Below are 13,406 nucleotides of genomic sequence, written 5' to 3' on the forward strand. Positions count from 1 at the left end.
GTGGCCATTGGGTCTGTGAAAGCGCTATATAAATGCAGTCCATTTACCATTTACCATAATAACAGAGATGTGTGAGATCGCGATGAACTGATGTCAGCTTTTTAGGAATTATTATGGGAGCGCACTTTGCGCGCAGTCATGCCAAACCATGCATGACTGTAAGTTAGCCTGCTTGTTTTTATGTTATAACAGTGTGGTTTGTGTGTTAATGCTTTAATAACAAATAATTTATCAGGAGCATTTATGCTGATGTGTATGGTGGCGACACGTAGGCTAACTTGAAAGTATTTGGAGGTACAGAAAAAAAGTATTTTTGCGGGCGGGAGCGGGACAAAACATAAATGTTGTGGGCGGGAGAAAGTAACATAGAAAGTAGTTGAGAACGTCAGTTATAATAATGACCCACGTATTAAAAAATGGTCGGGTTTAAATCGGGCTCGGGCTCATAATTACAGTTAATGTGTAGGGCCGGGCTAGTCTGGGTTTCCCCATACTGCCTTCCCGCAGCGCGATTTTATTCACGCTGAAAGGCGGTATGGATTCCATGGACCAAATTTTCGCCTCATTTAGGGAACCAATCACCGAACGGGGAGGGAGCAGCAAGACGATGACGACGTCTATGCGACACACCGAAGCAGTTTGTTTATACATATGGATCAAACATGGCAGTAGACGCGAAGTTACCTTTCGATGCAGCCTTACGGCCGTTTCACACATGGTTTCACACCGCAAGCGTGAGCGGCATTTGAGCAGCGCGTCAGCGTAACATCGTCACTGCAGCTGCAGACGCGCGAGAGTATTCACACTGGAAGCGTTTGTAGACAGTGTCACAGCAGCGGCTCCAAAGCTACATATCGTTAGCCTCATAGCATAATTGCTTAAGTCATTTTGTGTTTTTTTCTTGTTTTCCAAAGACATTGAAATATGACTTCGGCATTATATATAAGCGAGCAATTCTTTACAAAGACAACTATACATTTGTTTTTAGAAGTTGGTCATTTTATAACATTGATAGTCTTGAAAGTTTGTAATGGGGAGGTGTACAACATTCGCATATAAGTTAAATGTAATACAACAAAACAACCCAGAAAATGGCTCCAATCTATTAGTTTCAGTCATACTTTCGATGTTTACAAGACCGCAACTCAAAAACTAAACACACAAATAAACCACACACTCGGGTTTGATTTGGGTTGTGCTAGCCTGTAGCTGTCTGTGTGTTAACGTTACATAAACTAACGTTTATATATATTTTCTGGCTAGTTTACTTTAGTTTTTTATTTATTTATATAATACACAACTTTCACCCAAACTGAATAATTAAAAACAAGTTTTTACCGGGTAAATCTTCTATAAATATTTTAGAGTCTTTATTTTCTTTTATTTGCCTACTCAAGTTCTTGTTAAAACTTTTTGTGGCAATTTTTGTGTGAAATCACATTTATTTTTGTCCATCAAAAGTGTGCTTTCACTTTAATTTAGCGTGAGCAATGCAGCAAAAAACAGATTCGAAACCCCCGCTTCACTGCTGCTCACGCGCCGCTCACGCGCTGCTCCCGGTGTGAATGCACTCATTGCTTAATATGCACGCCGAAAAAAATACGTGCCGCTCACGCATGCGGTGTGAAACGGCCATTAGATACACGCCATCGTGTAGGCTACACATAAATCTCTGACCCATCGGCCATCGTCGTCTCCCTCGTCTAATTTCTGTCGCTCTACATACGTCATCTGGTATAATCGAAACGATTGGCTATGAGCTACGTACAGGCGCATTTGATAGACATTCTTAGCACCCAATAAACGGCTCTGGGCATTCGTAAACCACGCCTCAAATACGAGAAAATGAACATGTGGTTCCCAGACCCAAGTCTCAACGAGAATTGGGTCTTGCGTTAGCCAGGCTAGGGCCGGGCTGGGCTCGGACACAACATGCTCGGGTAGGGTCGGGCTTGCATACCCGAGATCTACCTCGTCCTCGGGTATGCTAACACTTACAGGCACGAATCAGTCGTTTGCCCTTGGGGAACTTCTGGAGCCTCTCCCCCGTTTTTTATGTATTCATACATCCCGCACAAACACAATAGTAGGTCTCCAATATAACTGCTAACCTACTTGCCGTTTAGACTAACGGTAACTCTAGGCTTGGAGCATAGACCAGGCATAGAGAGTAAAAGCTTGGAGTCCCTTTTATGACGTCACGCCCAGCCTAGTGGAAGGGAGGGGGCGTGCTTAAAACCACTGTAAAACGTACCAACTTTTCATTTTATGCAGCATTTCGGTATAAAAAAAACATAAAAAACAATTGTGGGCGGTTCTTACCTTTATGTTTAGTTAGCACATTGCATTATCTTCGTGAAAAATTTAACCTGCAATTTACACTTTAAGGTAAAATTGATCAACCAATCAGATTCATCACGTGGCGGCATCCAGATTGAGCGCCACTTTTTGAGTTTCTCAGCCATCAACGTCTCTACTTCATTTCACAGAGGTAAGTGCAATTTCTTTCAAATGTATAATTTCGAATGTGTGTCCGTACCCAGTGTAATGTATTAATTTTAATTTCACGATGAATTCAATAATAACGCTAACATAAACTGCTCATATAAGGTGCAAATCGCCCTTTCCTATCGGACAAGGGCGCCCGGCCGCGGTTGTTCCATCCGACCGACCCGATGTGTGTTTTCCCCGTGATTGTGTCGTCGGATCTTTTCTCCCTTTGATTTATTTCACTTTTACCCTGCACTCGTTTAGCAGACGTTCAAAATAATCCTTTTGCAAAAGAGAAGCAAAACACCTTCGCGGATGGGACCAAATACCAATAAATAATGTAAATTTAATTCAATTGCTGTATTTAAAAAATAGTTTTAATACAATATCTAATATAGGCTAACAGACAAACTGTAATCTATGTAATAATAATGAAATATCTTGTGTTGACCCAGGGATATCATATTTTTATGTTGACTCAGGGACATCATTTCTTGTAACTCATCTAATATAAGATAAACAGTAGGCCTAATAATCAATCAATGTATTTAATTAATCATCATCATATTATAATACAATATCTAATATAAGACAAACTGTAATCTATGTAATAATAATGAAATATCTTGTGTTGACCCAGGGACATCATATTTTTATGTTTACCCAGGGGACATCATTCCTTATAAATCATCTAATATAAGATAAACAGTAGGCCTAATCAATCACTGTATTTAAATAATCATAATAATAATAATTATTCAATATCTAATAAAAGACAAACAGTAATCTACCACTATGTAATAATAATGAAATATCTTGTGTTGACCCAGGGACATCATTCTTTATTAATCATCTTATATGAGACAAAAGTAATCTATAACTGTATTTAAATAATCATAATAATACAATATATTTTGTTGACCCAGGGGCATCATTCCTCTTAGCTCATTCAATAAATTCTCTCTCATTTGAAGATGATCACAGGATGAAACCAATTTAAATGTCTTAATGTTAAAGGAGCTGTATGTAAGAAATTTATTTCAATTAATCATAAAATGGCCCTGAAATATCACTAGACATTAAGAAATCATGTACATTTCAAATACTTATATCACTGACAACAGTAGTCTGGCCAGGATATTGTCATTTAAAAAGTGCAGTTGCAGCCCTCAACTGATGTTGATGTTGTCATGTTGTGTTTTGGTCTGATGCTCCACCCTCCACCTATCTACCAATCACAAAGTCAGTAGTGTTGCGGCATCCGGGTTGCCAGCTCTGCTCTAGTTACCACAGCTGCAGCTCGTCACGTTCCTGCTGGATCCTGCAGCCGATCTGGCAACCTCGAGTCAGGGAGGAGGGGGAGGGGATACACCACTCTACAGTAATTTGACAGTGATTGCAGTACTAGTTTTGGCCACAATCTTACATACAGCTCCTTTAACATTAATTTTCTTCTTTGGACAGATCCACTATGGAGAAAGATAAAGGGTAAATATTCATAAAAATGTTGTCTGTCTGTATATAAACCAGAAATTTGACTTATTGTAACATTTGTACAAAAATGTGTTTTTGTATTTCTTCCTTTGAGGTCCATCCGTGTGCCCTTATTGACGATAGAATCACTTGCAACACTAGACGATGGGATGTGGGTGAATGACATTGTCATGGACATTGCATTGAGGTAATTCTTTTGAAGCATCATAAAACTGCAAATCATAATATTCTTAGCAATAATTTTCTACTAAATCTTTCTAGGTCTGTTCATGAAGAATTAGGAACTCATATAAAGCGGAAATCTTTGATCTACCCAGTGCATTTTTACACTAAATTAAAAACCAGGTAGGAGTTACTGATATGTTAAGATATGTCATGTAGTGTCATAGTTATATATTGAATCCTATTATTGAACAATTATTGTAACCACATGATTTCTCATGTCATCTATGCAATTTTAGTGGATTTTCTGGTGTCATCAACTGGACAAAACATGAGGACATTTTTCGAAAGGACTATCTTTTGATAGTCGAGAATGTTCTTAGGTGAGCACTTTACTTTATTGGTTGTTATGACTTATTACACAGCTCTGTGGAAAGCTCAAATATGACTGGTGAGTCGCACCTTCTAACAGTCTGTTGATTCTGAGTTACAACACATATTGGGGTTTATTATGCAATAACCAGTCTAATGTACTTTTTATGTTACATATTAGATGTCCATTTAAACATTTATAATTAAGGAAGTGATTGTGCCCCTTAAAATAGTAGCACTGTGAATGGCACATATGCAATTATCAAAACTTATTTTACTTATATGGTCTATTAATGTTTTTCAGAAATCACTAGAGACTCATGATTGTGTCCTTCAAAAGGGGACGAAAATTGGTGCAAAAAGGAGGTAAATATGTATTTTGCATTTTAATAAATAAATTTGGGTAATTACATTTGGCGCTGTTGCCCCTACAATGAAATAACGCTGCTACTTTTGTCCATTACCAAACATTTATATTATTAGATTTCTCTGTGTTAAATCAGTTGTGTTGTACATTTACCTTGCATTTTAATGCTAGACTCCCAGTCTGAGCAAGTGAGTGACAGCATGGATGTGTTCCAAAACATTCGAAGGTTGGGTTTTTTTGTATATTGGCCCATATTTTTATGTAAATACAGCACATTTATTTACATTTATGCATTTGGCAGACGCTTTTATCCAAAGCGACTTACATTGCATTTCAAGGTACACATTCTTATCAGTTCTTGCTTTCCCTTGGAAACGAACCCATGACCTTGGCGTTGCAAGCGCCAATGCTCTACTGTTTAAGCTAAAGGAAAGCTCCAAAAAAAGCACAAAATAAAATTTTTTACTCATCCTCAATTTGTTTTAAACATGCATGACTTTTTTTATGGAACACAAAGGAGGACTTTGAAATGATTACCTGGGATTAGTCATTATCATACAGTGACGATTATAAGTACTGTATGTTAGCTTTTGAACTCATGTAGCATGAAAAAGGACCACAGGATTAGTTGCAAAGTAGTACTCACATTTATTATATTCCAAGGCTACTTAAACCATACACTAAGTTTGTAACAGTAAGACAGTAAAATTCAAATTCAATTTGATATCAGCAAACTTGAAAAGTGGATAATGGTTAGCGAACAATAATCGTAGTTTCCTAGCTGTCTTCTGTTTGGCTAAACAAGATGTAGCTAATTTCAGGACTGTTCATTCTCTATATATAAAGCTTGCAATAATTATGTTTTATAATGACAATTGTCATTGACTGTAAACTGACTGAGAAGGACAATCCTTAAAGATGACAATCTTCTCGTGTTTTGTTCGGTAGAAGAAAGTCATTTGAAGTACATGAGGGTGATTCTCATTTTAGGGTAACCTATCCCTTTAAGACATGAGTAAGCATAATGTTACAAAACAAGGACAAGATATGTTTTAACAAAAAGTTCAATAAAATGTGGCTGTCATAAACATTTAATAAGGTTGTTTTTGTCTTTCAGTTACTTAACAGAAATGTGGAAAAACACAAGAAAAAAGCCCCGTATATTTTCTGCAGATTCTATGCCAGCGCTGAAAGTGTGGGTACCCGGACAGCAAGGAAACACCTCTGAATGCGGCATATTTGTGTTACTCTATGCAGAGAACTTTCTGAAGGTAAGTACAATGGTTTCATAGATGTTGGCTAGCACTTTTTTTTTTTTTTTTTTTCTATCATGACACTGTGCATGTCACTAAAGAAAACAATTAATTTATGTTTCAATTCCTTCCTCTAGGATCCTTCCTCTAGGATCCTTCCAAAGAACTAATCGATGAGCTTGACTGTACATCCTGGTTTACACTGGCCGATGCATTTTCAAGGCGTGCACAGATCAGGGGCAAAATGCGAAGTAGTTTAGAAGGTGTTTTTGTTTATTTTTTAATTAATATTATACCCTGATGAAATGAATTCAGTTAAAGTGTTTATCTTATATTGGATGATTAATAAGGAATGATGTCCCTAGGTCAACATAAAAATATGATGTCCCTGGGTCAACACAAGATACTTCATTATTATTACATAGATTACAGTTTGTCTTATATTAGATATTGTATTATTTATTATTATGATGATTATTTAAATACATTGATTGAGTAGGCCTACTGTTTATCCTATATTAGATGAGTTATAAGGAATGATGTCCCTGAGTCAACATAAAAATATGATATCCCTGTGTCAACACAGGATATTTCATACATAGATTACAGTTTGTCTGATATTAGATATTGTATTATTATTATTATTTAAATACAGTGATTGACTACTGTTTATCTTATATTATATGAATTATAAGGAATGATGTCCCTGGGTCAACATAAGAATATGATGTCCCTGGGTCAACACAAGATATTTAATTATTATTACATAGATTACAGTTTGTCTTATATTAGATATTGTATTATTATATGATGATGATTATTTAAATACATTGATTGATTATTAGGCCTACTGTTTATCTTATATTAGATGAGTTATAAGAAATTATGTCCCTGGGTCAACATAAAAATATGATATCCCTGGGTCAACACAAGATATTTCATTATTATTACATAGATTACAGTTTATCTTATATTAGATGAGTTATAAAAAATGATGTCCCTGGGTCAACATAAAAATATGATATCCCTGGGTCAACACAAGATATTTCATTATTATTACATAGATTACAGTTTGTCTGTTAGCCTATATTAGATATTGTATTAAAACTATTTTTTAAATACAGCAATTGAATTCAATATACATTATTTATTGGTATTTGGTCCCATCCGCGAAGGTGTTTTGCTTCTCTTTTGCAAAAGGATTATTTTGAACGTCTGCTAAACGAGTGCAGGGTAAAAGTGAAATAAATCAACGGGAGAAAAGATCCAACGACACGATCACGGGGAAAACACACATCGGGTCGGATGGAGAAACAACCGCGGCCGGGCGCCCTTGTCCGATAGGAAAGGGCGATTTGCACCTTATATGAGCAGTTTATGTTAGCGTTATTATTGAATTCATCGTGAAATTAAAATTAATACATTACACTAGGTATGGACACACATTTGAAATTATACATAAAGAAATTGCACTTACCTCTATGAAATGAAGTAGAGACGTTGATGGCTGAGAAACTCAAAAAGTGGCGCTCAATCTGGATGCCGCCACGTGATGAATCTGATTGGTTGATCAATTTTACCTTAAAGTGTAAATTGCAGGTTAAATTTTTCACGAAGATAATGCAATGTGCTTACTAAACATAAAGGTAAGAACCGCCCACAATTGTTTTTTATGTTTTTTTTATACCAAAATGCTGCATAATATGAAAAGTTGGTACATTTTACAGTGGTTTTAAGCACGCCCCCTCCCTTCCACTAGGCTGGGCGTGACGTCATAAAAGGGACTCCAAGCTTTTACTCTCTATGCCTGGTCTATGCTCCAAGCCTAGAGTTACCGTTAGTCTAAACGGCAAGTAGGCTAGCAGTTATATTGGAGACCTACTATTGTGTTTGTGCGGGATGTACGAATACATAAAAAAACGGGGGAGAGGCTCCAGAAGTTCCCCAAGGGCAAACGACTGATTCGTGCCTGTAAGTGTTAGCATACCCGAGGACGAGGTAGATCTCGGGTATGCAAGCCCGACCCTACCCGAGCATGTTGTGTCCGAGCCCAGCCCGGCCCTACACATTAACTGTAATTATGAGCCCGAGCCCGATTTAAACCCGACCATTTTTTAATACGTGGGTCATTATTATAACTGACGTTCTCAACTACTTTCTATGTTACTTTCTCCCGCCCGCAACATTTATGTTTTGTCCCGCTCCCGCCCGCAAAAAGACTTTTTTTTCTGTACCTCCAAATACTTTCAAGTTAGCCTACGTGTCGCCACCATACACATCAGCATAAATGCTCCTGATAAATTATTTGTTATTAAAGCATTAACACACAAACCACACTGTTATAACATTAAAAAAAAGCAGGCTAACTTACAGTCATGCATGGTTTGGCATGACTGCGCGCAAAGTGCGCTCCCATAATAATTCTTAAAAAGCTGACATCAGTTCATCGCGATCTCACACATCTCTGTTATTATCAATGAATCTTTCATAATATCTACACTTTGTTTGTTATAATTCGAGGATTTGCCAGCATACAGAATTCATCACTGAACAAAAAGTCTGTTTTGAGCGGTGAGGGAAGTCTATCGTAAATGCTTCTGATTGGCCATTGCGTTCCTAGAAATCATCACATATGTCTGTGATTGGCTACATCGCTCAACGCTGCAAACATGTTATAAATAGAAACTCTGGCCTGTAAATCGTTTCTATTTTGTTTCAGTTGTTCTTGTTGCTTTTCTGCAACAGATGAATAAAAATGTATTAGTTTTTCATAGATATTTCTAGTTTGCGGGAGTACCGCGAATCGTTTTATTCTCCCTCAACCCGAACACACATAGTTACCACCCGCGCTCCCTCTTATGACGTCATCACCCAGTTACTGTAAGAAACAGGCTACCTTTGAAGAAACCCCAATAAATGTTATTTTAACGCATTTTAAGACAGAAAATTTTAAATATATACATATTGAGCACTTTAATTTACACATTAATTGGTTGTGGTGGTTAACCTGCAATTTACACTTTAAGCACCTCCCTTGTTGACCCAGGAACGCGTCTAACTCGGCAGAATCAGGTCGTGCCCTTAACCCAGAGCTACTCATTTTACCTGATAGGCTCTGATAAGAGTGTGGACGGCCAAATGATCCTCCACCACCTTCTGTGACATGGCAGGTGTCTGAGACTGACCTCTTCCCTGGAGCAGCGCAGACAGACGCTTCTCTCCAGACTCCTCTGAACTGCTGGCGTTACGGAAGTATGCATCCCAGGACTGTTGCAAATATAACAAGAACATATTTCAAAAGGTCAAATATTCTTATTTATTACTTCAAAGCAAAAAGTTTAAGGATTTTCTGATGTTAAAAAGATTATTTATTCTCTCTCTATTGTCATTTCAATTCCATATGACTGTGGAACTCAAAAGGAGACATTCAGCAAAATGTGTAATCTGTTTATTTTCTCCAGTCCCCATCCACTTTTATTGTACAAAGCAGCTTACATGAGAAAGCTGAAAAATTACATGAGTATTTAAATGATTGATAAGGTTATGAGTTTGATTCTCAGGGACTGCATGAACTGATCAAATTCAGAGCAGCGCCATGATGACAGGTATGAATGCGAGGTTGTGAGGGATAGACTTACCGTGTCTTCAATGGCATCAACTGTATAAAGCTCCTATATCACTCATAATTTTCCGCAGCTCATAATTTCTGGAGTTTATTGTCTACTGAAAGTCCTTGGGAAAATATTTTTGCAGCGTTTTGTCAGCAGAACAATACAAAAACACATTAAATAACAGTTTAGAAGAGATTTATGTCTATCCCTCAAAGCCTCGCTTTCATTGCCGTTAAAAATAAAAGATGGCGCTGCTGTAAATAAGGTCTGTAGCCAGAATGCAGTGTAAGTTGCTATGGATAAAAGCGTCTGCCAAATGCATAAATGTAAATCAGGGTTATTATAGTTAACAAACTAAAACCATAAAAAAAACATTGTCATTACTTGAAATAAGATAAACATTAACTGAAAAAATTTGCCAACATCTCATTTTCGTTTAGTTTAAGTACGCCTACTAAAAATAACAAACTAAATATCTAAAACTTAATTAAAAATATATTATATAGATATATAAAAAAACAAAACAAAATTAATTTTAACTAAAATTAAATCTAACTTACTAAAATATTGCAAAAAAGGACAAAAATGACCAAATATTAACAAAAACTATAGAATGTCAGGTGTGGTGGAGGTGAAAGGAGCGAGGACTCAGGTGCAGAGATAATGGGTTCTTTAATGATAATAACAAAACAAAAATACAAACAAAACTACCCCGTAGGGGAAAACAAATGACTTGACTGACTTGAAACAAGGGGTAACACACCAGGTACATGGAACAACGAAACAGCACAGGACTGCAAACACAGGGAGAATAAATAGGGAGACCAAACAAAGGAGGTAACGAGGGAGGACAGGTGGGGCAAATGAATCAATCAGGTAATGAGGGAGGACAGGTGGGGCAAACAAATCAATAATCAGGTAACAAGATGGGAGGGGCTAGACAATCAACAGGAGAGCACATGGCACAAGGAAACATACATGACAAGCCATGTGCTCACACCAAACGTGACTTGAACACAAGCACATGGCCAGTAAAACCAATCACCAGCCATGTGCTCACACAAAACGAGACATGAACACGCAGCTAATGAAAACACTCATAAGCCACGTGTTCACACAAAACATGACAAGATGAAAGCACACAGCTAGTGTAAAACACAAGCTGTGTGCTACACAGCACAATACACGAAAGCACATGAAACAAGGCACAGACAAGATAAAACAGGTGTGTCAGGGCTCTGTCACAAAACCAAGAGATAGACTAGACAGAAGTGACATAACCCTTACACTACCCCTCCTCTAAAAGACGCCACTTGGCGTAAGGAGGAACACCAAAAAAAAAAAAACAGACAGGAACATGACAACTCACCAACAAACAAGACGGGTAGATCAAAACACAGAGACAAAGTGGGGAGGGAGGGAGGGGAGCCAAGACAGAGCCAGCATGACAGTCCATGAAGTCTCTATAAGGGACCAGGGAGGGACCAGGGAGGGACCAGGGAGGGACGGGAGGGTTGAGCCAGGGAGGCTCAAGCGGGTCTGAAGTCCCAGCAGAGGGCCATGGCGGGACAGACCAGGCAGGCTCCAGCGGATCAGGGATCCCAGCAGAGGGCCATGGCGGGACAGACCAGGCAGGCTCCAGCGGATCAGGAGTCCCATCAGAGGGCCATGGCAGGACAGACCAGGCAGGCTCCAGCGGATCAGGAGTCCCATCAGAGGGCCATGGCGGGACAGACCAGGCAGGCTCCAGCGGATCAGGAGTCCCAGCAGAGAGCCAAGGCATTGCCGGAGGGGCGCTCCAAGGGGACTCCGGCGGGTCTGGAGTCCTGGCAGAGGGCCAGGGCGGTGCCGGGGGGACGGACCAGGCAGGCTCTGGCGGTTCAGGATTCCAGAATGAGGGCCAAGGTGGACCAGGCGGATCTGAATACTTGGCTGAAGGCCAGGGTGGGTCAGGCAGCAAAGACTGGGTTGGCAGGACAAGACATTTGGGTGACTCTGGGACGGCCTCCGGGCTGGCAACGGGCTCTGCGACAGCCTCCTGGAGCTTGGACGGAACCAGCCTGACTGGCAGCATGGACGGAGCCGGCAAGGCAAGGCGCTGGGGTGGCGCCGACAGGGCAAGGCGCTGGGGAGGCGCCGGAAGGGCAAGGCGCATGGGCGGCGCCGGAAGGGCAAGGCGCTGGAGTGGCGCCGGCAGGGCAATGAGCCTGGGGACGGCCTCTGGGCTGACAGCAGGCTTTGGAACAACCTCCGGGCCCCGTGGTGAGCAGGAAGCCTTCTTCCTTCTCCGTTTCCTTGAGCGAGGCAGCCTCTTCGGCCAACACTGGGGGCGCTGCAGCCTCTTCGGCCAACACTGGGGGCTCGACAGTGAAAGTGGACGGCTCTGGGAGCACCAGACTTGTTAAGACAGAGGAAGCCTTCCTTCTCTTCCTCCGCTTACGTCTGCAAGGCGATGGTGTGGAGATTGCTGCCTCTGGGGGAAATGCAGCATTCACGGCCGCCTCTGGGGAAAATGCAGCATTCACGGCCACCTCTGGGGGAAATGCAGCATTCACGGCCACCTCTGGGGGAAATGCAGCATTCACGGCCACCTCTGGGGGAAATGCAGCATTCACGGCCACCTCTGGGGGGAATGCAGCATTCACGGCCACCTCTGGGGGAAATGCAGCATTCACGGCCACCTCTGGGGGAAATGCAGCACTCACGGCCACCTCTGGGGGAAATGCAGCACTCACGGCCACCTCTGGGGGAAATGCAGCACTCACGGCCACCTCTGGGGGAAATGCAGCACTCACGGCCACCTCTGGGGGAAATGCAGCACTCACGGCCACCTCTGGGGGAAATGCAGCACTCACGGCCACCTCTGGGGGAAATGCAGCACTCACGGCCACCTCTGGGGGAAATGCAGCACTCACGGCCACCTCTGGGGGAAATGCAGCACTCACGGCCACCTCTGGGGGAAATGCAGCACTCACGGCCACCTCTGGGGGAAATGCAGCACTCACGGCCACCTCTGGGGGAAATGCAGCACTCACGGCCACCTCTGGGGGAAATGCAGCACTCACGGCCACCTCTGGGGGAAATGCAGCATTCACGGCCACCTCTGGGGGAAATGCAGCATTCACGGGCGCCTCAGGATAGGTGGCAGAAGAGGTGGACCCGTTCTTCCTCCTCCCTCTCTCCGAAGGGGTCATCGGAGGACTGGGGACCTGGCAGTTTGTGAGGTAAATGGGAGGTGGGCCAAGAGGCGGAAGACCACCCTCTTCCCCACGGTTGTATACAAACCCCACAAACTGCCAGAAAGACAGTATCCCCAACATTTCCATCTCCCAGGCGCTGACAGGCTCGTTCAGGCCGCTGTTAAAAATGTCTTTAAGCGCAGAGTTGTTAAGGTCGAGCCCCTCCGCAGTGATGATGAACTGGTGGGCAAACTCTTTTACTGTGGAGCCCCCTTGGCGAAGAGAAAAGAGCTTGCCATAGCGTTCCATCGTCTGACGAGTGGAGGGGCAAGGGCTGGGAGATGGAAACAAGAAGATGCCCATTCTCTGCTGAGTCCTCTGATGGCTGTTTCGTTCTGTCAGGTGTGGTGGAGGTGAAAGGAGCGAGGACTCAGGTGCAGAGATAATGGGTTCTTTAATGATAATAACAAAACAAAAA

General features: G+C 41.4%; 1 protein-coding gene and 1 long non-coding RNA gene across 2 annotated transcripts in view; one reads left to right on the plus strand and one right to left on the minus strand.

Moving 5' to 3' along the window:
* ogdhl (oxoglutarate dehydrogenase L) overlaps positions 1-13,406 on the minus strand; it is a 38,235-nt gene that overhangs the window by 22,584 nt on the left and 2,245 nt on the right. Inside the window, exon 3 of the mRNA XM_056242876.1 lies at positions 9,244-9,405. Within this exon, the coding sequence (XP_056098851.1) occupies positions 9,244-9,405 (162 nt within the window). The remainder of the gene's footprint in view (positions 1-9,243; positions 9,406-13,406) is intronic.
* On the plus strand, positions 5,038-6,395 carry LOC130077607 (uncharacterized). Its single transcript, XR_008805803.1, has 3 exons — positions 5,038-5,111; positions 6,003-6,156; positions 6,290-6,395. It is a non-coding gene; the product is annotated as an uncharacterized LOC130077607 (long non-coding RNA).

Source organism: Rhinichthys klamathensis, unplaced genomic scaffold (assembly GCF_029890125.1).
Source record: "Rhinichthys klamathensis goyatoka isolate OS25496 unplaced genomic scaffold, OSU_Roscu_1.1 h1tg000764l_1, whole genome shotgun sequence".
NCBI lineage: Eukaryota > Metazoa > Chordata > Actinopteri > Cypriniformes > Leuciscidae > Rhinichthys > Rhinichthys klamathensis.